This window comes from Pseudorca crassidens, chromosome 1 (genome assembly GCF_039906515.1).
Source record: "Pseudorca crassidens isolate mPseCra1 chromosome 1, mPseCra1.hap1, whole genome shotgun sequence".
Classification (NCBI taxonomy): domain Eukaryota; kingdom Metazoa; phylum Chordata; class Mammalia; order Artiodactyla; family Delphinidae; genus Pseudorca; species Pseudorca crassidens.
The window spans coordinates 113,471,243-113,496,728 of record NC_090296.1 but is presented as its reverse complement, the minus strand read 5'-3'; the positions used below and the strand labels follow the sequence as shown (position 1 = coordinate 113,496,728).

The following is a 25,486-nucleotide window of genomic DNA, read 5'->3' as shown; positions in this document are numbered from 1 at the left end:
AGTTGTGGCTCACGGGTTCTAGAGCGCAGGCTCAGTAGTTGTGGCCCACGGGCTTAGTTGCTCCGCGGCATGTGGGATCTTCCCGGACTAGGGCTCGAACCCGTGTCCCCTGCATTGGCAGGTGGATTCTTAACCACTGTGCCACCAGGGAAGCCCAGCCCCAGATTCTTTGAGCAAAGGAGCATGCACAAAGCTGCTTTTCATGGCTCATTCAGAGGATGAAATCGATCATTTCATCTTCTTTGAGCCAGAAGTTGTTGCATACACTTTAAAAAAATGTTTTTCTCTTTGTTCCAACATCAACTCTTTTTTCCCCCTGAAGCAGGGCTTCAAGCCAGCTCTCCTGGGTTTCCAGCCATTGGTTCACGGTCATGATATCCCTGTATCTGCTGCTGCTGCTCATAGTGAGTGTCATCAACTCCTCAGCTTTCCAACACTTTTGGAATCGCGTGAAGAGATGATCTTTCTGGGCCTGGTGTGGGGACCACCGCAACCACGTGCCTTATGATAACTTGTTCTGTCCCTCCCGGGCCTCACATCCAGCTAGGTCAAGCCTGGGGGCCAGTTGGGGACCACAGGACAATTTTTATATGCCATAAATGTATCAATTGCCTTTGATGATGCTCTCAGCCACACTCTAGTCAACGGAGGCTACTGGCCCCTCCCTCTTAGGTTTTGGGGGAGATTTCCTGTCTGCGCCTTCCTAAATAGTCTTAGGGAGTTGTCTTTTTTGCCAGGGCCAAAGGAGAAAGTCCTGCTGCATTTAAAAACAAAGTGTCCAGGCTGTCAGTGGGGTGTTTACAATTGCTTCTGGCGGACGTTGGCCCTTCTCTAACGCCTTCTGGAAGGCGGAAATGTGTAGTGGGGACTATAACTCACTAGGCGGTTGCCTTGTTTTGACTTGAGATACCCGAGAGGAACAGTCATGTTTCCCATAAAAATCGGTGGGATTGGTTTGAATTCCATCAGCCTTTGTATGTGAGTGCAAAACACTTTCACAGTTTTCTCACATTAACAGAGAGCCTTCTGCTACAGCTGTAACCCCTCTGCCCCAACCATGGATGAGAAAGGAAGGAGTCAGAGAACCGATAGAAAACAAAGAGCAAATCAAGTCATCTTTTTCTAAAAATTACCAACTGCTGATTACAGCTGAAATGGAACCAAATGTTTGTTTTCTGATTTTTTTTTTTTAAAGTAGCTGTTTGACAAATTAGTCTTTGTGAGCTGAGTAAAAGGGGAAATTTCTAAACCTAGAGCACCATTTGGCCAGTGTCCACAGCCTCTTTCCTGGCCGTATTTTAGAGAGAAGGATTTGAGCTGTAGGCCTGCCTCCTGCTCTCCTTCTCACGAACCTGCCTTGATTGTGGCCTGTTAGCCACAGGTGCCACACTGCAGGCCTTCTGTGGGCAGCTGGCCTTTGAGATAGAGGCCTGCCTCGGTGTGCCACGGATGTGTGTGGGCTGAGCCTCCCTCACAGGGCCCGCAAGTCTCTGGGACTCAGCCTGGGCTTTAAATGTTCAGGGAAAGCCTCAGGCTGCTCAGAGAGCCCTGGTTCTACCTGCTGTATTCTCTGCCCCGTGTCAGCTGTCACGGAGCCCTATCTGATTTAGGGGGGAGATTTCTGTAAAGAATGTGGAAATTCACTTTTCTATAATTTGTGAGGTTGTGAAAAAGCCACTATCTTGGTTTTTACATTGAATATTGGCGCATTTCAGAGATAATAAAGGTATTTTCCTAATTTCCAAGTTGCCTTTGTGACTGCTTTCAGCCTCAGCACGAGGCTGCTGTGTATTCATTGTTGGGAAAAATTTTATCCGTCCTTGTTCGAGGTGGCTGTTTGCTGGAGAGTATATATCTCCAGGATATCTGTAGGCATTGGATTTATAGTTATTGATTTAGCAAATATGAGACCCTACTGTGTGCCAGGGACTAGAAGTAGGAGCAGAATCAGGTCAGACTGCCCCTGCCCTCACAGAGCTGACAGTCTAGCAAGGTAGGCAGATGGACAAACATTCTCAGAAGTGAAGTTGGCATTATACGGTATCATAAAGGAGTTTTGGAAGCTACTTGGCAAGGAATCTTAACATGGTCTGGGGTCAGGAAATATGGAGGTGACACCCTGGAGCCTGCAAGGCACCTTACATGTACTGATTTCTTTAATCCTCACAACAGATAAGAAAGTGAAGGCCCAGAGAGTTGAATAGGTTGCCCAAGGTTACGTGGCTGGGAAGTGGCAGAGCTGGGGGTTGAACCTGGCTCAGTGTCAGTCTCGTAAGCATCATGTTCTTCAGCCCCACTGGGCACCCAGGAAAGGTGACGTTCAACTGAAACCTGAAAGACATTGGTATCAGGCTAAGAGGTGGAGGAAAAGCGTTTCAGGCAGTGCGAACAGCGCAAAGACCTAGAGTTCTTTCTGGAGAAGGTGAAAGCAGGAGGGTCCTACAGGAAGAGGCTGTGGTGAGAAATGAGGCTGGAAAGGTGGGCAGGGAACAGATCATGAAAGACCTTAAAAGTGGTGGGCTGGGGAGAGCCATTAGATTTTAACCAAGGAAGTGATATCAGATTTGGTTTGCAGAAAAATCGCTCTGGCTGGTGGTTGGAGAATGGATTTAGGATTATTTTGAGGATTAAAAGAACTGACGGTTACAATAGCTCAGCACAGAGCAAGTAGCTGATTTGTTTCAGCTGCTATTATTATTATCGTTATTATTTGTTTCTAATGGCTCAGCAGAGGAGATAAGCATGCAAAGGAGACAGAGCAGTAATGCCCAGGGACCCTGGAACGGTGAAGTGTCACAGAAGCGAAAAACGAAGGCTTGGTGAGCACTGTCAAATGCTGCCAAGCAATCGAGATTATGCCTGAGAAGTTCTATGGGATTTACTGAGTTGGAGATCATTGGTGAACTTGGCCGGAGCAGTTTCCATAGAGTTCAGCATAGGGGATGTGAACAAAGTCCGACTGCACAGATGTGAAATGTGCACAGTTTCCTGGTGTTCTCAGGCAATATTTATTTAAAACCTAATCCCCTTTTTCTGAGTTTTCTGTCCCCTCCCAACCCCCCCCAAAAAAGAGGTTGTATAATACCTGATGTGACTGTGGGGCAGGCACTGGGCTTACGATGGGGACATGAGGATGGATGAAGAACGGTCCTGTCCTCCAGGAACTTCCAAGGCAGTGGGCTCCATGGGACACGTACATTTTGATATGAGGGAAGGAAATTCCTGGAGCCTAGAGGGTTGGAATGGACGGGAGGGAAGACTAGGACAGGGCCACACTATGACTTTCATGAGCCCTGGGCGCTTTTGCCTTCATGGGCCCCTTCCTCTAAAAAAAAAAAAAAAAAAATCTAAAATTATACTGTAGGGGGCTTCCCTGGTGGCACAGTGGTTAAGAATCCACTGTCCAATGCAGGGGACACGGGTTCAAGCCCTGGTTCGGGAAGATCCCATGTGCCGCAGAGCAACTAAGCCCGTGCGCCACAACCACTGAAGCCCGTGTGCCTAGAGCCCGTGCTCTGCAACAAGAGAAGCCACCACAATGAGAATCCCGTGCACCGCAACGAAGAGTAGCCCCCGCTTGCTGCAACTAGAGAAAGCCTGCGCGCAGCAACGAAGACCCAAAAATAAGTAAATAAAATACATAAATTAAAATAAATAAATAAATAAAATTACACCGTAGGACTGTGTTGGTGTAAAGATGAATGTATTACTCTTATGTACTAAAATGTTTTCTACCACTTAAAAGCTCATTTTCCCCTTCTAATTTTATTGTTTTTAATTTTATTTATTTTTGGCTGTTGGGTCTTTGTTGTGTGTGGGGGCTTTCTCTAGTTGCGGCAAGGGGGGCTACTCTTTGTTGCCATGCATGGGCTTCTCATTGCAGTGGCTTCTCTAGGCACGGGCTCTAGGCACACGGGCTTCAGTAGTTGTGGCGTGCGGGCTCTAGAGCGCAGGCTCAGTAGTTGTGGTGCGTTGGGCTTAGTTGTTCCGCAGCATGTGGGATCTTCCCCGACCAGGGATTGAACCCGTGTCCCCTGCATTGGCGGGTGGATTTTTAACCACTGCGCTACCAGGAAGGTCCCCCACTTCTAATTTTAAAGGGAATTAAATCCTTTTCGTAACGGGGACTCTAGGCCCTGTGCCTACCATGAGTCGTGGACTAGGGTCATGGGGGATAGTATGAGATCCATGGGTACCTGGGAATGGAGAGGCAGGAAGGAGACAAACCCTGAAGACTCAGTTCTGTTTAGCACTGACCCCACATCTAAGGCAGATCCCCTAGGCCAACCAGCTCAGGAAAGGGCAAAATTGGGTTCTGAGGGTTGAGAGCTCAGGGGGCTCATGCTGCAAACGCTTTCATGGAGGAGGAAGCACCCGTCTCCTTGCTGACAAACCCGCTATGGGCCAAGAGCTTCCCCAGGCGGCTGATGGCAGACGAGACCAGATGGTGGTTCAGCTGGAGCCACCTCCCATCAGAGCCCCAGCTGCCTTGGTCTTGTCAAAGCAACCTCATCAGCCTTCTGTCACTGCTGCCACTGTCAGGGGGAGTAGTTTTGGGAGGTGGCAAATGGACCTCTCACAGGCTAGGTCCCTGCTTCTGAGAAGAGCTAAGAATCCAATGAGCTGTCAGTTTCCACCACGAAAGGAAGGATTTTACTCTGTAGGCTTTGGATTAGTGTATATGTGTATGTGAGAGAGATGTGGAGTAGGGATGTGGTTCACTGTTGTTTCTTTTCATTTTTTTAAACACTGATTGTCTGCAGAACCAGTAGTGGGGGGGGGGAGGTTGTGATTTTAAAAGCCCAATTCAGATATTTTTCTTTAGAACATGGCCCTATGCATCTGAGCCCATTCCTGCTGCTAAGCCCAGGAGGTTTGTACTGGCTTGGAATCAGCCATACTCACCCTCCCCGTTGCCATGGTGATTCTTAGTAGGGAGTGGGGCAGGAGCTGGATTCAGCTCCCCAGAAAAAAACCAGGACCACACCCCTCCCTAAGTCCCTTCCACAGCCCTCCACTCTCCTCCTCTCCACCCTGCCCCACCTCGTGAGTTTTCCATCTCTTGGCCTTTGTTTGTTTTGGCTTTTGTCAGTCTCTTTCCTCTGGACGAGTTACTGTTTGTTTCCAAACTGTCTGGGGCTGTGCACCGTGCAGACAGTGTCCTGGGCCGCCTCTAGCCCTGATCTGGTTAGAATAAGACCCTCTCCTTTGTGTGAATCTCCAGCCTGACATTTGGAGCATCCAAAATAAATCGTGACATTCTGAAGCGAGATGGAAACCACCATTTCCACCCACTCCTGCTGGCACTCTTACCACCTGGATAGAGTTTTTAGAAAATTTCCAGTATTCACTGTAGTGCCCACATAGTGGAGCCCTGAGAAGGAGAAGCAGCTTTTACTGAATACCTACTTTATACCAGCCACTGGGCTAGACTTTGCTTGTGTTAAAAATCTGGTGGTGAAGGTGATGTTTCAACTGCAAGCTGCTTGAGGTCAGGGCCTAGGTCATCTTTGTAAACCCAAGTATCTAAGACATGGTGGAAGTTCAAGAAAAGTTTGTTGACTGAATAAATGGAGGAAAGGATACAAGAAACTTCTTTGCCATAGTAGAGGGTAATGTCAGCAAAGGTGACTGAAGACAGACGAGAAAAAATTCACTGGCAAGCCAATGAGGATGGGTGAGGGTTTCAGAGAATTTTGTGGACATTTATTGCTTGATTTCAGGGAGTCCCATTTGCTCTCTGTCACCAAAAGTACCTTTTGGGAGTAGAGTGGGGTGGGCAGAACAGAGTCTTTTAAAAGTTTCATTTGAAAGGCTCAGACTTAAAATGCAAATGGTCCTGAGAGATTAAACTGTTGATTTGATGCTTATTCATACAAACATGTGAAGGATTGATGAGGAAGCCTTTCTTTTTTATAAATTTATTTATTTATTTAGGCTGTGTTGGGTCTTCATTTCTGTGTGAGGGCTTTCTCTAGTTGCGGCGAGCGGGGGCCACGCTTCATCGCGGTGCGTGGGCCTCTCATTGTCACGGCCTCTCGTGTTGTGGAACACAAGCTCCAGACGCGCAGGCTCAGTAGCTGTGGCTCACGGGCCCAGTTGCTCCGCGGCATGTGGGATCTCCCCAGACCAGGGCTTGAACCCGTGTCCCCTACATTGGTAGGCAGATTCTCAACCACTGCGCCACCAGGGAAGCCCAGGAATCCTTTCTTAAGAACAGGTTTTAGTAAGACTTGTGGAGCTGGGGGTGGTGGAGGGGGTGGGGGAGAGGTGAGAGAGGAAGAAATCACTGGAAATTCAAGGGTGAGAGGAGCTTTGACCATGTGAGGAGGTAGGCGGAGAGGGCTGGGGCCACTGGCGTCAGAGTTTGCTTGATACCCGATACCCCTTTGGCTCAGTGAAATAAGCTTGCGGTGCTGACAGGCCCTTCCAGCCCTGGCAACACTGGTCACTTCAGTCAAACTGCCTGCTAGTGGGACAAGAAGGAGACAAGGCCAGTCTGAATTCCTGGGAAGTATGGATTGCAGACCAGTTGAAAGGTGTAGTTTTTTTTTACTGTTCTTAAGCAAGTCCAGGCTATCCCAAATGGGTCCATAACACATTGTCTATCAGAGGTGTCTAGGGATTTAAAACTAGCACATCAATAATATTTTTAGAGGGCTTGAAGGTGCTTGAAAAGCATTTGTCATCTTAGTTTTTGACCCACTGATTTCCGTTGTTTGACATCTGTTGTTCTTGTCCCCTGTGGTCCGTATCACTCTACTGGTACCTACCGCAGCTTCTCTGTGGGGAACCAACCTCTTTTCACTCCCACTGGATCTTGGTAAAGCTGACTGCCCCTCTCACCCACACACTCTAGGGGTGGACCAGTGGCTGAGGCTCTAGCCAGTCAGCAAGTTGCACCGCCCTACTTCCGCCTCAGTGATTGGTTCAGACATGGGCATGTGACCCAGTCAGAGTCCACGGGAGGTTTGTTTTCGGGGGCTGCTGGGAAAGAGACTTGCCTTCCTCCTGATGCCGTCTTGCTGCCTTGTGAAGCTTCAGACTGACACCAACACCGTGGAAAGTAGAGCCAAGAGAGGAAGAGGAAAAGAGTCATGATGATGATGTTTGAGTACTGAATGCAGTCGTGCCTAAAGCTAGGCCTTTCACTTAAGTGACCAATGAATCCGCTTTTTAACAGAATTTAAATTGGATCTTGGGAATAAAAGGAGGGGGGAGTCCATAACTTATACCCATTATCATCCCCAGTGCTCCATTGTTTTTGGTGTAAACTTTTATTGAATATAGAAAGATGTGGTTTTCAGATGTGTGAGTCAGGATTGATGAATTTTTTTTTTTTTTTTTTTTTTGCTGTACGCGGGCCTCTCACTGTTGTGGCCTCTCCCGTTGCGGAGCACAGGCTCCGGATGCGCAGGCTCAGTGGCCATGGCTCACGGGCCCAGCCGCTCCGCGGCACGTGGGATCTTCCCGGACTGGGGCACGAACCCATGTCCCCTGCATTGGCAGGCAGACTCTCAACCACTGCGCCACCAGGGAAGCCCAGGATTGATGAATTTTGACTGTCCTCACCCCTGGACTCTACCCACAAGGCATTCAAACCTGTGCAAAATGAGAATTGGGCAAATCACACACAAAAAACACCATGTTCTGGGTTATTCTGCAGCCTGAGCATCAAGGTGCTTCCTTGGGTCACTTGGACTCCTCCAGAAAGTCTTCTGGCCTAGGGAACCCCAGAGCACTCTGAGGTCTGCGAGCAGCAGTAGGTAGATGTGACCAGGGTCTGGGGTTATAAACTATACTGGAGGGTCCTGGCCCACAGGAAAACCAGAGCTTGGGTCTGTAGCAATAGAAGGAATGAGGGAGAAAGGCACTATCATTTATTAAGTGCCTCCTGCATGATGAGCATATTGAAAGAATTATTTAATCCTCACAATACCCTTTCAAGGCAGATACTATTACCTTTGTTTTATAGGAGAAGAAAGAGGCTTGGAGAGGTGACTATCCAAGGTGAGAAAGCCCGAAAGAGGCAGAGCCAGAGCTGACTAGCTGCAAGGCCGCAGCTAGAGGGGCTGCCTGAGCAAAAGGGATCTGGGCTGGTGGTGTAGGGAGGCTGGAGTGGGCAGCGCCAGCTCAAGGCATGCCAAATGAGCTCCCTCCCCAGGTGAAGACTGTTAGGTCTGCCGTGTCTCATAAGCAGGGGGCAGCTGGATGCTGGAGGTGGGACCTCGGGAAGTCTCCATCCCTGCCCCCCCCGCCCCCCTCAATGGCCACACTATTAATGAGAGCTTCAGGCTCAGCTCCATTCACCCTTCCAGCTCTGTCACTGCAGACCCAGGAGGTGAGCTCTGAGGTGCACATGGCACTGAATGTGGGGCAGGGAGGGGTGGCCTCTTCCTTCCACCCCCACTGCCTGCTCAGAGCTTGGGCCATCAGCCTTCTCTGATTAAGTTGACTTCTTCTAAACCTTGCATCCAGGGGCTGCCAGCAGCCAAATCCCCCTGATTGAGATGTTCCCGACATCAGAGAATAAACAGCCTCCCTTGTCCAAACAGCTGTGCTGAGCAGCATTCCTGTCTCTCAGGCTGCTCGGCTGGGTGGGGCTGCAGCCCTGTGTCTACCTCCAGCAGAGGCCTGGGGGACCTGGTGAGTGGCTGGAAGGGAGAGGGGAGGTGGCCTTCTGTCTTCAGACTGCACAGGACATTCCTGTGCCTGAGTCCCCATTTTGCCCCACTGCCAAGCATCTCAGCCCTCAGCCCCTCCTGGCACAAGCTCTGTGTTTGTAACAATGACTCTGACTTCAGAAGAGGTCAACACCAGGCCACTGTCCCTGGGTTTGGAGTGCCTTCACCCTTGTGCAGAGGCTGCCTGGTGAATTTGAAACTCATACATTGTTCTAGCTAGATCTGAAGGCATCACACCCACATGGCTTGTTTTACAGAGGTGGACATAGCGAGTCAGTGCAGAAGCAGGATGAGACCCCGGGCCTTTCTTGCTATCTACTACCTTGGGATGTTGTGGCTAGAATGACGTGAGGGGCTCTGAGTGAGAGGCACGGCCCATGTTATTGGAGAGGAGCAGAGGTGTTTTCACCCTATGCCTGTTTTGGAGATCAGGCTTGCGGCCGAGCCATTTCCTGAGAAAGCAAGGCCTCTGGAAAAGCACTGTTCACCAGCCCCTCCTAAATCATCCTGCTGGGAGTGGAGCTGGGACAGCAGGACCTGAGTGGGGCTCTGCCACTGTCCACAGTCCAGCATCCAGTGGAGGCTTGGTCAGGGTGTGGGAGGCAGCCAGGGCCAGAGGGCAGATTACTTGGGAAGGGGGAGCCCCCCAGCACACAGCATCTGCTTCTCTGCCCTAGGGCTCTGGCCTGAACTGTCGGGGAGGAGAGAGAACAGCATTCCTGTCTGCAGAAGGAATTCCTCTAGGATCCCCCTCTGGCCGCAGACAGGAGGAGGAGGGAGGCAGACAGGAGGAGGAGGGAGGCAGACAGGAGGAGGAGGGAGGCAGACAGTGTGGGAGCCCAGGGCAGCCTGAGGGTCTCTGTGGACAGGTGTCTTACTCAGTCTTCCTTGGGCCTATGGCTTTGTCTTCATCTAGCTGCGTGTATCAGTGTGGATTCATGTGACTGTTCCATGTTTGTATGTGTAGGTGGCTACATTTCTGGTTGGAGTTAGATTCTCAGTGGGAAAGTATATACTTGTATGTTTGTCTGCATGTGTATATATCCACCTCTCTGTGTAAGCTTGTGTGTGTGGGTATCATCATGGGAAAGTGTGGGCCTCTGTGTCTTTGCATAGGTGAGTAGGTTTACGCCTACCTACAGGTGGAAGTGCACGTGTGAGCATTTAGGTTATTTTGGTACAAACATGGACTTGTCTTTGTAGATGTAAGTTTAGGCATATGTGTCTTTGAGAGCGTGGGCATATATTTGTCACTAATATGTTGGTGAGTCTCTGAAAGCATGTATGTCTGTGTACTTATATTTGTGCAGCAGCATTCATTCACTCAATCTTCAATTCATTCATAAAGTGATTTGCTCATTTACTAACAGACATCTTTAAAGTGCTTGTGCTGTGACTGGGCCCACACTGGCACAGGGAAGTTAGAGAGGTGTCTAGGGTGGCTCCTAACATTTGAAAGACCCAGAGCAAGAGCACAAATGAAGGCTTACGTTCATGTCTAAATATTTAAATAAGTCAAAACAACAAACGGCTAAATGAAAGACTCAATCCTAATAACTGGAGAGCTGGGTTTGATTTTGAATTCCTAGCTCCTCTGAGTTTTGTGCTGGAAGACAGCAACACAGAGCAAGTGGCCCCAGCCTCTCCTTCCCCATCCCAGCTCCATCCTGTACCTCGAGGGGCCTTGCATGCATGCGTGACTCCTCACACATTGCAAACTCCATGCATACACCCCACCCCCTGGCCACCCTTTGGGCCTAGGGGTGCCCACACCATTGGCAAAGTCTGCCCATATGGCTCTGAGCAGGAGATAATAGGGTCCCATGTACCTGATTTGTAGTCTAGGAGTGGGGCATGGGCTCCCAGTTGGCCCATCCTCTTGACCCCATGAACTTCTCACTGTGTGGGATGGAAAGGGCCAGAACAGAGCCAGAGTGTGGCCATCTAAAGGGTAGACCTGGGGACTTCCCTGGCGATCCAGTGGTTAAGACTCCACACTCCCAATGCAAGGGGCACAGGTTCCATCCCTGGTCAGGGAACTACAATCCTGCATGCCAAGTGGTGTGGCCTAAAAATAAAATAAATAAAATAAAATAAAATAAAAATAAAATAAAATAAAAAAGGGTAGACCTGGAGTAAGGACCCTTCTTGCCTGTTTCCTCATGGAGCTGTGTCTCTGCATGTCTGCCTGTGTGGTTGTCTGTGTGTGGCTATATATGTGTTTCTCTTTGTCTTGTCTTCTAGAGGGCAGAGCCCACAGCTTTTCTCCCACCGTTCCCTCACCTGACTTAGTGAAGACTTAGGGCTGTGAGACAGGCTGGGGTGGTGGGAGGAACACTGACCTAAGTCTGAGCCACTGTCCTATGCTCAGCTCAGACTCTGTGATCTGGCCTCAGTTTCCTCATCTGTTAGAATGGAGAGGTTGGATGACCATGTCTTTAATTTACAGGCTTGCTTGCTTTACGGAAGGAGTAGGATTGATTTCCTGAGTTACTTACTTTCTAGAAGTTCAAATTGGGAATGCCTAATTGTAGATGGTCTATGTTCAGACAGAACCAGGTTTGAATACCAGCTTTGCCACATGAGTTGTGCCTCCTTTAGAGTTACTTGATCTCCCTCAGGGTTGTTGTGAGGATTGAATAAGATAAATGTGTGTAAAGCGTTGAGCACCATGCCAGGCTCACAGTAGATGTTCAAAAAACGTTAGCTTCTGTCCTGATATAGGGTCTTTCCAGCTTTCTTACCTTACAGATTCTGCGTTAGTAGACATGTTGACTAACTGAGATAATTGGAACCACATGTTTAGGGATTTCTGGTGCTATGTTGGTTGGGGTGAGGGGAAGACAGTTGGGTGAGAAAGTCTGGCCCTTTCTTAAGTGCCTTCTAAGAAGCCGCTAACTCAGATCTGTGTGTGAGACGCTCCCTCCACCCCATTCTCTGATGTGGACCCTTGACATTTTCTCAGTCTTACGAAAAGCACTATGAAACACAGATTCAATGCCCTCTTCTGACCTGATTCTTCCCTGAGCCCATCCCTGGTGTCACAAGACGCTGAGCTAAGTAGGATCAGGACACAGGGAAGAGCTGGGTCAGGTAAGGCCTCAGGCTGCCTGACATGTCTGGGCCTGTCTGACCAGCCCCAGTAGTGGGCAGACCCCTCTAGGCGGAGGGCACCTGTCTTCCATGATGATACTCCTGGGAGGGTATCACTGTGCTCCTGGCGCAAGTGGCCTTAGGATCCTGGAGCACTGGGGAGACCTCCAAAACCCCTGTCCCCTCAAGTCTTCTAGAATGGTGAGTTCCAGCAGGAATAACACGGAGAGGGTGGGGGGAGGGCAGGTGACAGCATCTGTCAGCCAGGGCAGGTGGGGGTGACCATCTTGGGAATCCCCTGCAGCCTGTGAAAACTGGCAGCTCTTGGGCTCTCCTGAAATATCCCTGACCTGAAGGGAATGAGGGAGGGGTTTAGGGCCTAGCCAGGGTTGCTGAGTTGAGAAATGCTCTGAGTATGAGCTCAGGTGGCTAAGGCCCTGAGGGAGGCCTTCACAGAGAGGGTCTGCCCTAGAGGTCATGCTGGCCATCCCTCTGACTCCCCACACAATGGGTGTTGGAGAATTGGTTTGATGATCTCCCAGCTCCAGGGATGACTGGGAGGTGGGAGCAACTTAACCTGCAAAAGTCCTTATGGGGGTTATTTTGATATCCCCCTATCATCACTGGGCTGCTCTATTTGGGGCCAGAATTGGGAATTTTCCTCTTTAAGAAAAAATTGAAAACAAGGGCGCAAGTGGGTTGAGTCCAAAGTAATGTGTTTAAGGAAATTTCTGCTTCATGCTGGCTAGGACAGGAAATGTCTGGTCAAAGAGCTGCTGACAGCCAGGGTCTCTGTAAGTAAACAGACCGCCTCCGATGGCCCCCCTGAGCTCATTTCCCTCAGCAGTGTGTGAGGAGGCTGATGTCATTGGAGCAGGGCCTCCTGGTCATGGAGTTTGTTGGTGAGCAGGATGGAGGCCCAGTTATTGCCGGCTGGCTAGCTGCTGCTTCCCAATTACTGCAAACAGCTGCTTCCCATACAAGCCGTTCTGACACCCTCCTACACATACTCATCTGTGACAGGACTCCAGCCATAACTATGACCCCACAGCTGGGGGTGTTCCTGGGGAAACTCGGGATTAACTGTGAAGTCCCCAGCTTTCATGTAAGGCCTCTTCTTCAACCAGAGCTGGGCCTCCTCTGGTCTATGGAGAGGAGTACCTAGGTTGGGTTCAGTTGCAAGGAGTGGCCTCTGGAGTTACAGGCCCATGTCCTGCCCCCGTGGTGAGCTGGCAGTGGCAAAATGCACCACCACCTGTCTCCTGGGGCCAGACAGCCAGGTCCATTGGGGGAGTTTCCATGAGCGAGGGCCCAGGTCAGGGGAGGCTGGGAAGTGGGGTGGGGAAGAAGCCACAAAGCTCTCTCTGTGTTTCCTGCACAGGCTCTTCCTAAGCACAGCAGTTGCCAGGTAAGGCTTTTATGGGGTTTGGAAGCCCTGCAGCAGAGTTGCTGAGGACTAGCTGCCAGAGGTTGGGTCATGCTCTGTAGCTTTCCCCCTATTCACCCTGTACCACCCTCACTTTACCTCCTGGCTGGGCAGTGGGGAGCAGTAAGCCTCCTAGTAGACAGGTGGCGAGAAGCTTCTTGGGGGTGGGCCACAGCTTTTCATTTCTTTGTGTCCCCCAGAATCCTGACTTTACAGGGGACTTATCAGTCACACAGACCCACCCCACAGAGCAACCAGTCCACTCAAAGCCTACCTGACCTACCTCAGGCTGACTGAAAACCTCAGACTGGGACTTCCCTGGTGGTCAAGTGGTTAAGAATCTGCCTTCCAATGCAGGGGACGCAGGTTTGATCCCTGGTTGGAGAACTAAGATCCCACACGCAGCGGGGCAACTAAGCCCACGCGCTGCAACTACTGAGCCCGTGCACTCTGGAGCCCGCGCACCACAACTAGAGAGACGCCCGTGCGCTGCAACTAAAACCTGACACAGCCAAAAATAAATAAATAAACAAACCCCAAAACAAGCAATAAAACCCTCAGATTGACCAGCAAGCTCACAGAAGACTCACTGCCTGCCTGATATGCAGCTTGACTGACGAATAAGTCTACTTATTCAACAAGTAATAATTGAACACCTTGTTTGTGCCCAGTTACGCTGGGTGCAGGGGATATAGTGAACAAGACAGAAAAGGTTCCTGCTCTTAGGGAGCTGACAGTGAGTAAACAAAACAATGACAGAGTGTGGTATATATATTATGAAGGAAGTAAACAGGATTCTGTGGGGGAGAGTATCCATCAGGCCCTACCCTGCATATAATGGTCAGGGAAGACCTCCCTGACACATAATCTGAGAACTGGGGGATGAGAATAAGAAAAAAACACAAAAAGAGCCTGTGGAAGAGCTTTCCAGATAGAATGAAAAGCAGTGCCGAGGCCTTGAGATGAGGAAGAGCTTGGTGTTATCTTGGAATAACCAGAAGACCAATTTGACTGGAACATGGTGAGCAAACAGAGGGCAGCATGTAGATGAGGTTGAAGAGGAGGCCAGAGCAGACCAGACAGGGCCTTGTAAGCCTCCGTAAGGATTTAGGTAGGTGTGAGGGGAAGGCCCTGAGGACTTTAAGGAAAAGGATGACACATACTCAAGAAGAAATAGATAACCTGGATAACACTCTTATCTACTATAGAGATTGAATTTATAGTTTCAAATCTTCCCACAAAGAAAACTTCAGACCCAGATGCCTTTACTGGTGAATTCTCCCAAACATTAAAGGAAGAAAAATTACCAATTTTATATAAAATCCTCCAGGAAATTGCAAAGGAAGGAATACTTCCCAACTCATTCTGTGAGACTAGCATTACTCTGATACCAAAACGAGACAAAGACATGCCAAGAAAGCAAACTACAGACCAACATGTGTCATAAACATAAATGCAAAAATTTAATCAAAATTCTAGCAAAGTAAACACAACAATACATAAAAGGGTAGTTCATCATGACCAAGTGGGGTTTACTCAGAAATGCCAGCTTGGAGAAATGTTTGAAAATCAATTAATGTAATTCACAATATTAACAAACTGAAAAAGAAAAAAAAAATCACCTCAGTAGGTGCAGGAAAATGATTTAACAAAATCCAACATTCATTTTTGGTAAAAACCCTCAGCAAAGTAGGAGAAGAAGGGAAGTCCCCCAACCTGGCATCTATGAAAAACCGAAGGCTAACACATAATAGTTAATGGTTAAAGACTGAATACTTTGCCTCTACAATTAGTAATGAGGCAAGAATGTCTGTTCTTACTACTTCTGTTCAACATTGTACCAGAGGTCCTAGCCAGTGCAATATAGCAAGAAAAATTAATAAAAGGAGAAGAGGGACTTCCCTGGTGGTGCAGTGGTTAGGAATCCGCCTGCCAGTGCAGGGGACACAGGTTCGATCCCTGGTGTGGGAAGATCCCACATGCCGCGGAGCAACTAAGCCCGTGCACCACAACTACTGAGCCTGCTCTCTAGAGCCCGTGAGCCACAACTACTGAGCCTGCGTGCCACAGCTACTGAAGCCCATGTGCCTAGAGGCTGTGCTCCTCAACAAGAGAAGCCACCGCAATGAGAAGCCCACGCACCACAATGGAGAGTAGCCCCCGCACGCCGCAACTAGAGAAAGCCCACGCGCAGCAACGACGACCCAATGCAGCCAAAAATAAATAAATAAAATAAATAAATTAAAAAAAAACAGGAGAAGAATAACTGGGTCATATGGGAGGTATATGTTTAACTTTTTGAGAAATTGCCAAAATGTTTTCCAAAGTGTTTACACTATTTTACATTCCCACCAGCAGTGTAGGAGAATTATAGTGTTATAGCATGTGCCACATGCTTTCTAACACTTGGTAAGGTCAGTCTTTTAATTTTAGCTTTCCTAAAAGTGGATGTGTAGTGGTATCATTGAATTTTAATTTACATTTCCCTGATAGCCAAGGAGCCTCTTTTCATGTTCTTATTTGCTATTTGTATATCTTTGGAGAAGTGTCTGTTTAAAGTTTTTTGCTCATTAAAAAAAAATTTTTTTTTCTGTCTTCCTATTGAGCTGCATATATTTTAAAATATATTCTAAATACAAATTCTTTCTTCATGTATTCCAGGCCTATTCTTTCTCCATGTATTCTAGGTCTGTAAAGAGGTTTTTTAAAAATACGTTCTAGATACAAGCCCTCTGTTGGATATATGTTTTACAAATATTTTCTCCAAATGGTGGCCATCTTTTTATTTTCCTTGTGGTTTCTTTTAGAGAGCAAAAGTTTTAAATTTTAATGAAGTCTAGTTTATTGCCTTTTTCTTTTATTGTTAGCACTTTTTGTGTCATATCTGAGAACTCTGCCCAACTCAAGGTTATAAAGATTACTGATGATTTCACAGGTGTATACATATGTCAAAACTTATCTAATTGTATACTTCAAGTGTATGGTTAATTGTATGTCAACTATACTGCAATAAAGTTCAAAAAACTGCAACCTGATCTAATTTTTTAAACTCATTCTGGCTGCTGTGAGGAGAAGGGACTTGGGCGAGGTGGGGTAAGAGTAGAAACTGGCGGTGGTTAGGAGGCTGTTACAGTCATCCTGGTAAGAGATGCTGGTGACCGTGGAAATGAAGAGGAGTAGACATATTTGAGAAACATTTTGAGACCTAAATAACAAGACTTACTAACACATAAGATATGAGAGAAGGGGAGAAATCTAGGATGGCTACCACATTTCCAGCCTAAGTATTGAGTGGCTGGAGATGCCTGTCCAGGGAGATTTGGGGGTGGAGATGGGAGTGGAACCAAAGTCCTCTTTTCGTCTACCTGTGAAGATGGCTAGGCTTCATGAAAAGGGTCTGGGTGGAGATAAAATTTGGAGGGTATTAGCAAATAAATGGTTTTTGTTTTTTTTGTTTTTTTTTTTGCGGTACGTGGGCCTCTCACTGTTGTGGCCTCTCCCGTTGCGGAGCATAGGCTCAGGACGCGCAGGCTCAGCGGCCATGGCTCACGGGCCCAGCCGCTCTGCGGCACGTGGGATCTTCCTGGACCGGGGCACGAACCCGTGTCCCCTGCATCGGCAGGCGGACTCTCAACCACTGCGCCACCAGGGAAGCCCTATGTTTTGGTTTTTTGGCCATGAGGCATGTGGGATCTTAGCTCCCCGACCAGGGATCGAACCCACACCCCCTGCATTGGACGTCTTAACCGCTGGACCGCCAGGCAAGTCCAATAAATGGTCTTTTAAAGCCACGTGAATGGATGAGATCACATAGGAAGAGAGAATAGACAAAGAAGAAGGCTGAAAACTGAGACTTTGGGTATTCCAACACTTGGAGATTCCCTGAAGGAGCCAGTAAAGCTCATCAGGAAGGAACAGCTACAGCAGGACCCAACCATATTAATTTCCTATCGCTGCTGTGACAAATTACCACAAACCGGTGGCTTAAAACAACCAGAAGATTGTTATCTCAGTTCTGGAGGCCAGAAGTTCAAAATCAGATCACTGGGCTGAAATCAAGGCATCGGCAGGGCCGTACTCCTTCTGGAGGCTCCAGGGGACGATGCATTTTGTGACTCTTTCGGCTTCTGGCAGCTGTTGGCATTCCCTGACCTGAGGCCTCATCACTCCAATCTCTGTCTCTGTGGTCACTTACTTTCTCCTCTCTTGTCCACTTCAAATCTCCCTCTGCCTCACTCTTCTAAGGACGTTTGTCATAGGATTTAGCATCCACCCAGAAAATCAAGGATGATCTCCCCAGGGGACTTCCCTGGTGGCACAGTGGTTAAGACTCCGTGCTCCCAATGCAGGGGACCCGGGTTCGATCCCTGGTCAGGGAACTAGATCCCACATGTATGCCGCAACTAAGGAGCCTGCCTGCCGCAACTAAGACCCAGCACAACCACAAATTGAAAAAAAAAGGAAGATCTCCTCATCTTGAGATCTTTAACTTAACTATATTCATAAGGATCTTTTTTTTCCCCCCCCAAATAAGTGACATTCTTAGGTTCTGGGGATTAGCAGGTGGACATATCTTTTGGGAGCCATTATTCAACCCACTGTACCAACAGGCTGACAGACTAAAGGAGTGACTAATTGAGTAATGCAAGATGGCAGAACTTCCTGTGCCTGGAAGAGGGACCAAGGAAGTCAAGTATAGGGCGCAGAAGCCTAAGCTAGAGATTTAGGACTGAGGCTGCTGTTAGCTTGATCATGTGTGTGGGAGTGTGTCATGGAGAGGGGAAGTACTGCACACAAGAATTTCCCAACCTGGGCTTCCCTGGTGGCACAGTGGTTAAGAATCCGCCTGCCAATGCAGGGGACATGGGTTTGAGCCCTGGTCCGTAAAGATCCCACATGCTGTGGAGCAACTAAGCCTGTGCACCACAACTACTGAGCCTGCGTTCTAGAGACTGCGAGCCACAACTACTGAGCCTGAGTGCCACAACTACGGAAGCCTGCATGCCTAGAGCCCATGCTCCACAACAAGAGAAGCCACCCAATGAGAAGCCCACGCACTGCAATGAGGAGTAGCCCCTGCTCGCTGCAACTAGAGAAAAGCCCATGCGCAGCAACAAAGACCCAACGCAACCAAAAAAAAAAAATTAAAATGAATAAATTAATTAAAAAAAAAAAAAGAATTTCCCAACCCTTCCAGACCTGACTCAGCATCTGGCAGGGGCCATCCACGCGGGAGCCAACGTGACTGTTAGATTACAAATCTGTTGATATCACGCTCCAGTGAGTGACCCTTCAACAGTTTCCTGCAGCTTTAGGCCAAAGACAAGTATTCTTACCTGCCTACAAAGTCCAGGGGTCTGGCCCCAGCCCACCTCTGCAGCCTTGTCTCACACCTTCCTCCCCTGCTATCTGCCTCCAGACACGCTGGCTGCCTCTCGGTCACCTTGCCTCCTGTCGTAGGGCCATGGCCTATGGTTTCCTCTGCCTGGAAGGCTCTTCTCCAAATCACTTCATGAAGTTCGCATCCACTAATGCTTCAGATCTCAACCCAGATGTCTCTTCTTCAGGGAATTCATCCTTGGGTCCCTGGTCCAGGTCTTACTAATGTGTAATACAATTTCTCATGGCTCCTTCTACTCATCTTCCATAGCACTGTCAAAGTTTACAGTTATGTACATATTTGTAATATTATTTTATTAGTGTTTAGATCATAAGGGAGGGTTTGTATAACTCACCACTCTATCACAAGTGCCTTGTCCACTGCTTGGCACACAGAAGGAGTGTGTGGTGGTTTTAAAACATGTCTGCAAATTTTTTGACACCCTTCCCAGCAAGGGATAGAGTCTAATTGACCTCCCTTTAAATATGGGCTGGTCTAATGACTTGCATCTAGTTAACAGAATGTGGCAGAAGCAATGCAGTATGACATCTAAGGCTAGGCTATAAAAGGTAATATGGTTTCCTCCTGGCCTGATTTCTTTTTGAATGCTCCGTTTCAGAATAAGCTGCCATGCTGTGAGTATGCCTAGGCCACACAGAGAGGGCACATGTAGGTGTTTCAGTTAAAAGCCCCACTGAGAACTTAGCCAACAGCCAGTATCAACTGGCAGACATGTGCTGAGGGAGGCTTTGAGGTGATTCCAGCCTCAGCTGCCATCTGACTGCAACCACATGAGAGACCTTGCAACTCTAGCTGAGCCCAGTTACTCCTAGAATGGTGAGAGATGAAAAAGTAAATGATTGTTGTTATTATTATGTCACTAAGTTTGGGGATGATTTGTTACATAGCAGTAGATTAGAACAGGGTCCAATAAGTACTCATTGAATGAGTCAATGTGGAGAGGTCTGGTTGAAGGAATATTGCCTGTGCTTTAGCTCGGTGTAAGTTTTGTCGACAGCTCTCAGTTTTTCCTTCCCCAAGAGGCCCTGGAGATCCTGGAAGCCCCAGTCCAGAAGTCTGTACTCCCTGTACTTAGCCAAGAGGAGACTCGCAGAAACTCTGCTCAAGGCTGAGAACATGGCGGGGCCATCAAAAGTTAGCTCTGGCAAGACCCTCAGAGAGCATTCATGTCATTGGGCATTCTTAATCTTGGGCCCATGCGTGGTTTCAGGGGAGCAAACACACATTTCCTCTGTGTGTGTATTTTCCTGGGGAAAGGGTCTCTAGGCTCTAATTTTTATCAAAATTTTTAAAAGCCTGTGTCTCCAAGGTGTTAAGAACTACTGATTTAGCACAACGATCTCAATTTCTGGTGAAGAAACTGAGAACGCTTCATTTTCTCGTAAAAAGGTGGACGAGGTACTGTAAATAAGCTTCATTCTGCAAACAATTCTGGATAAAAGAAAAAAAACCCAACTTTTTTTAATGCACTGATGAGCTGGCAAGAAAGTGAGGAATACCCAGGCCAAAAAACTCAAGAATCCAAAGAGGTAAGTTGAGCTATTTTATTTGTTTGTTTATATTGTGGAGATCTCTCTCTCCCTCCCTCCCTCCCCCACCCACCCTTTCTCTCTCTCCCTCTCTCTCTCTCTCTCTCTCCATACATATATATATATATATATATATATATATATATATATATATATATATATATAGTGAGATCTACCCTCAACAAATTTTTAACTGTACAGTACAGTATTGTTAACTATAAGCACAATGTTGTACAGCAGATTCCTAGAACTTTTTCATCTTGCACAACTGAAACTTTATCATTTTTATTTTTTAACTCAGTAAACTTGAACTTGGTCGTATGGGCTGGGGTGATATGAGAGAAACCAGTGTTATATTAGTAACTGGCTCTCCAACAAAACAAAGTACCCTGTTTTTAGTGTTTGCTGATTTCCACAGTGTAAATAATCTCACCATAGCCAATTTCAAGCTCTCAATGGTACCAGGAACTGCGAAATTCCTAAATATTGGTTCTTCTGAGCTGGTAGGAACCAGTTCCAGCACACTACTGCAAGAAACTCAAGCCTCGTCTAAGGTTGGAAGTCTGATAAGACCGTCCTCACATAAGATTGGGACTTCAGTGAATGAATGAACCAGATAGAAGCACCACCACATCCCAACAGACTGAAAAGAAAAATGCCCATCTTAATTTCCCTTTTCTCAGGAGAAAATAAAATAGCCCCTGCAAATTCACAATATAAGCCATACCTATGTCATTTGAAGCCCAAATTCACACTACTTAGGTGGTCTGAAAAATTTCAGTCCAGCATTTAACTTAAATTGGGCCCAGTCTGGTTAACACCATAAGCATCTGGCAAATCAAACGCAAACCCTCTTGGAAAAACCCACCTTCACCCCAGGCCTCAAGAATTCCCACAGAGAAATCTCCAAAGAAATAGTAGCTCCTAATTGAAGATCACGAAACACGCAAGGGAACAACAGATGATGGAAACAAGTCTACGCTGACTTAAGGTATTGGAATTATCAAATAGTATAAAATAACTATGTTTAAAATGCTGAAAGAGTAGAAGAGAAACTTAAAAACTTGAACAGGGAACAAGATACTCTGAAGAAGGACCAAGTATATTTGAACAAGAAATAGAATGTCCCTCTAGAAATTTAAGATATTGTAACTAAATCTACAAATTTAATGGTTGTATTTAATAGAAGATTAGATACAATTGAATATATCAGACACAATAAAATTATAAGTGGAATAAAGACCTAAAGAAATTCTCTAAAAGGCAGCACAGAAAAATAAAAAGATGGAATATATGAAAGAATAGTTAAAAGACATGGAGGATAGAGTGAGATGGTCCAAAATACATATAATCAGAGGTTTCAGAAGGAGAGGAGAGAGATGATGGGACAGAAGTAATATTTGAATAGTTAGTGGCTGAGACTCATCCAGAAATCCATCAATTCATGCAATCAAGAATCTTGAAATCCTCAAAAGAATAAATAAAAAGAAATCCACAAGTAGTCATATCATAGTGAAGCAGATTACCAAAGACAGAGAAAGTCTTAAGGTCAGATTATTTTCAAAGTAGTGACAATTAGACTAAAACAGCTGATTTCTTAATAGCTGGAAGATAGTAGAATTATATTTTCAATGTGCTGAGAAAAAATGACTGTCAACCAAGAATTCTAAAACTAGTGAAAAGATATTTTAAGAATAAGAAAAAATAATGACATGATGAGATGAACAAAAACATATTTGCCACCAGCAGGCAGAAAGAAAGAGATTCCAAATGGAAGGAATTAAAGACAAGAAGGATTGCAGAGCAAAGAAAGTGGTATCTATATGAGTAAAAACAAAGATTGTATAAACAATACTAACAATGTCTTGTAAGCTTAAAAAAAGATAAAATTCAAATACATGAAAGTAATATATAAGCTAAAAGGGGGGTGATTAGAATTAGTTCTAACGTCCTTGCTTTATTTAAGAAAAAATAGAAGATACTGGTTAACTTCAGACAGGCAAAATAAGCATATTAAAGTTTCCAGTATAACCCCTAAGAGTAGCAAAAAAAAAAAAAACAAGGTATAATTTGCAAACTAGTAAAGGAGAAAAATGGAATAAGAAAAACTAATCAAGAAAACAAGAAAGAATAGAAAAAGAAATCGAGAAAAGGCAGGAAAAATACAAATTAATAAGGTAAAGTACATATACGTACACACATAAACATATATATAAATGTATGTGTGTGTATGTATCAGTATTTCAATAAATGTACATGGACTAAATGCTTCAGTTAGTAGAAAAAGATTGCCAAACTAGACAAAGCAAATGAATCCACCTATCAGCTGTTCATAGAGGCGTATCTAAAACATAATACAGAAAGATTGAGAGTAAAAAGGATGAAAAAAAATCTGCCAAATACTAAGCAAAGGAAGATTGACATATCTATATTAATTTTAGTCAAAATAGACTTTGACAAAAAAAAGCATTATGAGAGACAAAAGGGTCACTTCATAATGATTAAAAAGTCCAATTCATCAGTAAGATGGAATAATCTTACATTTATATGCACTTAATAACATAACTTCAAAATAAAGCAAAAAGAAAAATCAAGGAAAGCAAAATAAAAACAAATTCACAATGCAGTGGGAGATGTTAACACACCTCTCTCAGTAACTGATAGATCAAGCAAACAATCAGTGAGAATTAGGAAAGTGGGGTCCATAGAGGGGAAGTGACAGATGTTCATTCATCCTTGCACAAACACTGAGTGCCTGGATGTCCCAGATACCACAATTATATGCTTTGCCAGAAAGAAAAAATGCTTTTAGTACTTTTATGAGTGAGAATTTTAGTCCCATTTTATAAATTGGGAGGCTGAGAGACATGGAGAAGTTAAATAACTTGGGTAAGATGCTCTTCCTCAGAAATCTTAAATGTCAAATCCTACTGCCTTACACAGCCTTTGACCTTCCTACTTGTGGACAACCTTAATCCCCTTATATCTCCTCCTGGACTTTAACTTCCTGGAGACCTCTGGTCCAGTCTTTTTAGCCCCTCTCATCACTCTTCTTTCTTTCCCAGCCTGAACCTCTGGAGGGTCATTTGAATCCCTCCCTCCTCAGTATCCCTGATTCCCTTGCATCCCTATCCTCTTGGGCTCAGCCCATCCTTGTATCATGCCTGGAGCCCACCTTCTGTGCTCCTGAGACTGGCTAGCTTGCTGAGCCCTGCTGGAGAAAGATGCCCATCTCTACGAATTCTCCCAGTTCCTGGATCCCAGTCTCCCCACTAATTCTGGGATCTTGCTCCATCAGCTTTACTCGCCCCCATATCTATAAGACCTCATTCTCTTCGCTCTTTCTCCTTAGCCTAACAACTTGCTCAAGTCTCTTCCATTCTAAAAAGGATCCTCTCCTCCCCTTTCCGGCCACCATGTAACCATTTTGCTCCTCTCCACATCCAAGTTTCTCCAAAGAGTAATTAACTATGTGTCCACTTCCTCACTCTTTGTAAGCTGGCTTCATCCCTCATCACCCCACTGAAACCTCTCTTTCTAAAACTACCAAGAATCTACTAATTACCAAGTCCAAGAGATATTTTTCATTCTTGTTAGAACCTGGGCTCCCCAGGCCTCAATAGCCTTAGGATACAAATGGACCTACATGACTAAAAATGAAACAATAAGCGCCAAATTTCACCCATTCTTTGCATCTACCTGCTGAGGTAGGCGAGGAGACTGTCTGGTCCACCCACGTATTTCTGAGAGTCCACAGGCCATTGCTCCTATTGACTCACAAATAGCCTGATTCAGTAGGGCATGTCCGTGGCCCTACGTTTTCCTGCTTTGGTTGAGGCAAAGAGCCCTGTGGAGGGGAAAATGCTTCTCTTTGCTTTATGAGTTCCCAAAGCAGATTTGTTTGCTCCTTGAAATCCTACATTTTTTTCTTTACACTATTTCCCTTGGTAGGACTCAGACGAGTCCAGTGGGCCAAATTAGGTGTTGAATCTGAATGCAGACTCAGAAGTGAGTTCAAATTCTTCATCCTCCCACTCGCCCTGCTTGCCCTAAGCACTAAGATGTTTCCTCTGGGTCAAGTTCATACACTTGAGTTCTTCCCTCAGTGAAGCAGGCCCTGCTGCTTGGCTACTCAATGGCTATTCCCCCTTCCTTTTGCCTAACAGCCCCTGACCTTATTCAGGTACCTACTTTAGGGAAAGCAGTCCCAGGCCTAGCCCCAAGGGGAGAGTCACCATTAGTCTCTTGTCATCGAAGTAGTCTCAGGCCCCCCAGCTAGTGATTGTTTTAAGCATGGACTTCTTCTAAATGTCCCATTTCCATGAGGCTGAAACACTGAGGCTCAGGGTCACTAAGTTCAAACAGTGTCTTCAGGGTAGAAGCTGATTTCATTGCTTAGAATCCACTGCCCTCTCAATTCTAGCTTTTGTTTCTTTCTGGCCTGAGTATTCCTTACTTCATTGCCAGCCAGGATGGGTTTTCACACAAAATTGCACTCTTTCCTGGCTTCTTTCTCTTCTCCTATTATCCTGTGCTTCCCCTTCTCCCTAACTGGTTTCTCCTGGGAACACTTCTTTACTAAATCATCTTTACTGAATCTTCATCTCAGAATTTGCTTCTGGGAGAACCTGACCTATAGCATGGATTACTTTAAGAATCTGATGAAAGTTATGGACCTTGTCCCCAGAAAAGTACACATACACACATTCAAAATGTTATGCCTTTTTGCTCCCCCAAAGTCATCCATGGACCCAAGATTAAGAACTCTGGATAAAATGATCTTTGGGGTCCCTCCATAGCTAACTTTGCTTTGTCTCTGGGTGGGTTTGAGGAGCTTAGCTTTGAGTTTCTGAATTGAGGCTTTCAGGAGTGTGGGATCCAACATCCCTTTAGTGGATTTCTTTTCTGTCAGATTCTTAGTTGAGAGTTTCTGTTGCTCTCAACTAAAAAAAAATTTTTTTTTTCCCACACCACACAGCTTGCGGGATTTTTAGTTCCCCGACCAGGGATTGAACCTGGGCCCTTGGTAGTGGGAGTGCGGAGTCCTAACCACTGGAGCGCCAGGGGAATTCCCTCAACTAAGAACCTTGATAGAGACACTGCCGCATGCTGCATCTTCCAGCATCTCCTGACTCTTCATTGTCCCCAGCACACCATACGGGTTTTACTAATGCTATCTTCTCTGCCCAGAGTGCCCTTCCTCTTCCTTTTAGTCCAATGGCCATTCATTTTTATACTCAGCTCTGACACCACCTCCTCCAGGAAGACTTCCCCGAGAGTCACTCTTGGGAGGATGCCCCAGAGGGATCCCAAGACAGGTGGTCTACACGACCCATGCAGTGATCTAGTTTTA

At 46.3% G+C, this 25,486-nt stretch overlaps 1 protein-coding gene across 14 annotated transcripts in view; it reads left to right on the top strand.

Moving 5' to 3' along the window:
• PARP16 (poly(ADP-ribose) polymerase family member 16) overlaps positions 1–25,486 on the top strand; it is a 71,466-nt gene that overhangs the window by 38,168 nt on the left and 7,812 nt on the right. For 4 of the 14 annotated variants that reach the window (XM_067750643.1, XM_067750624.1, XM_067750669.1 and 1 more), the window contains 2 exons: positions 323–404; positions 1,019–1,745. In XM_067750643.1, the coding sequence (XP_067606744.1) occupies positions 323–404; positions 1,019–1,126 (190 nt within the window). In that variant the 3' untranslated portion in view covers positions 1,127–1,745. Of the gene's footprint in view, positions 1–322; positions 1,746–6,859; positions 16,234–19,993; positions 20,134–25,486 lie in introns of those variants that run through there. The other 10 variants (XR_010946233.1, XR_010946234.1, XM_067750702.1 and 7 more) reach the window with 8 other exon arrangements.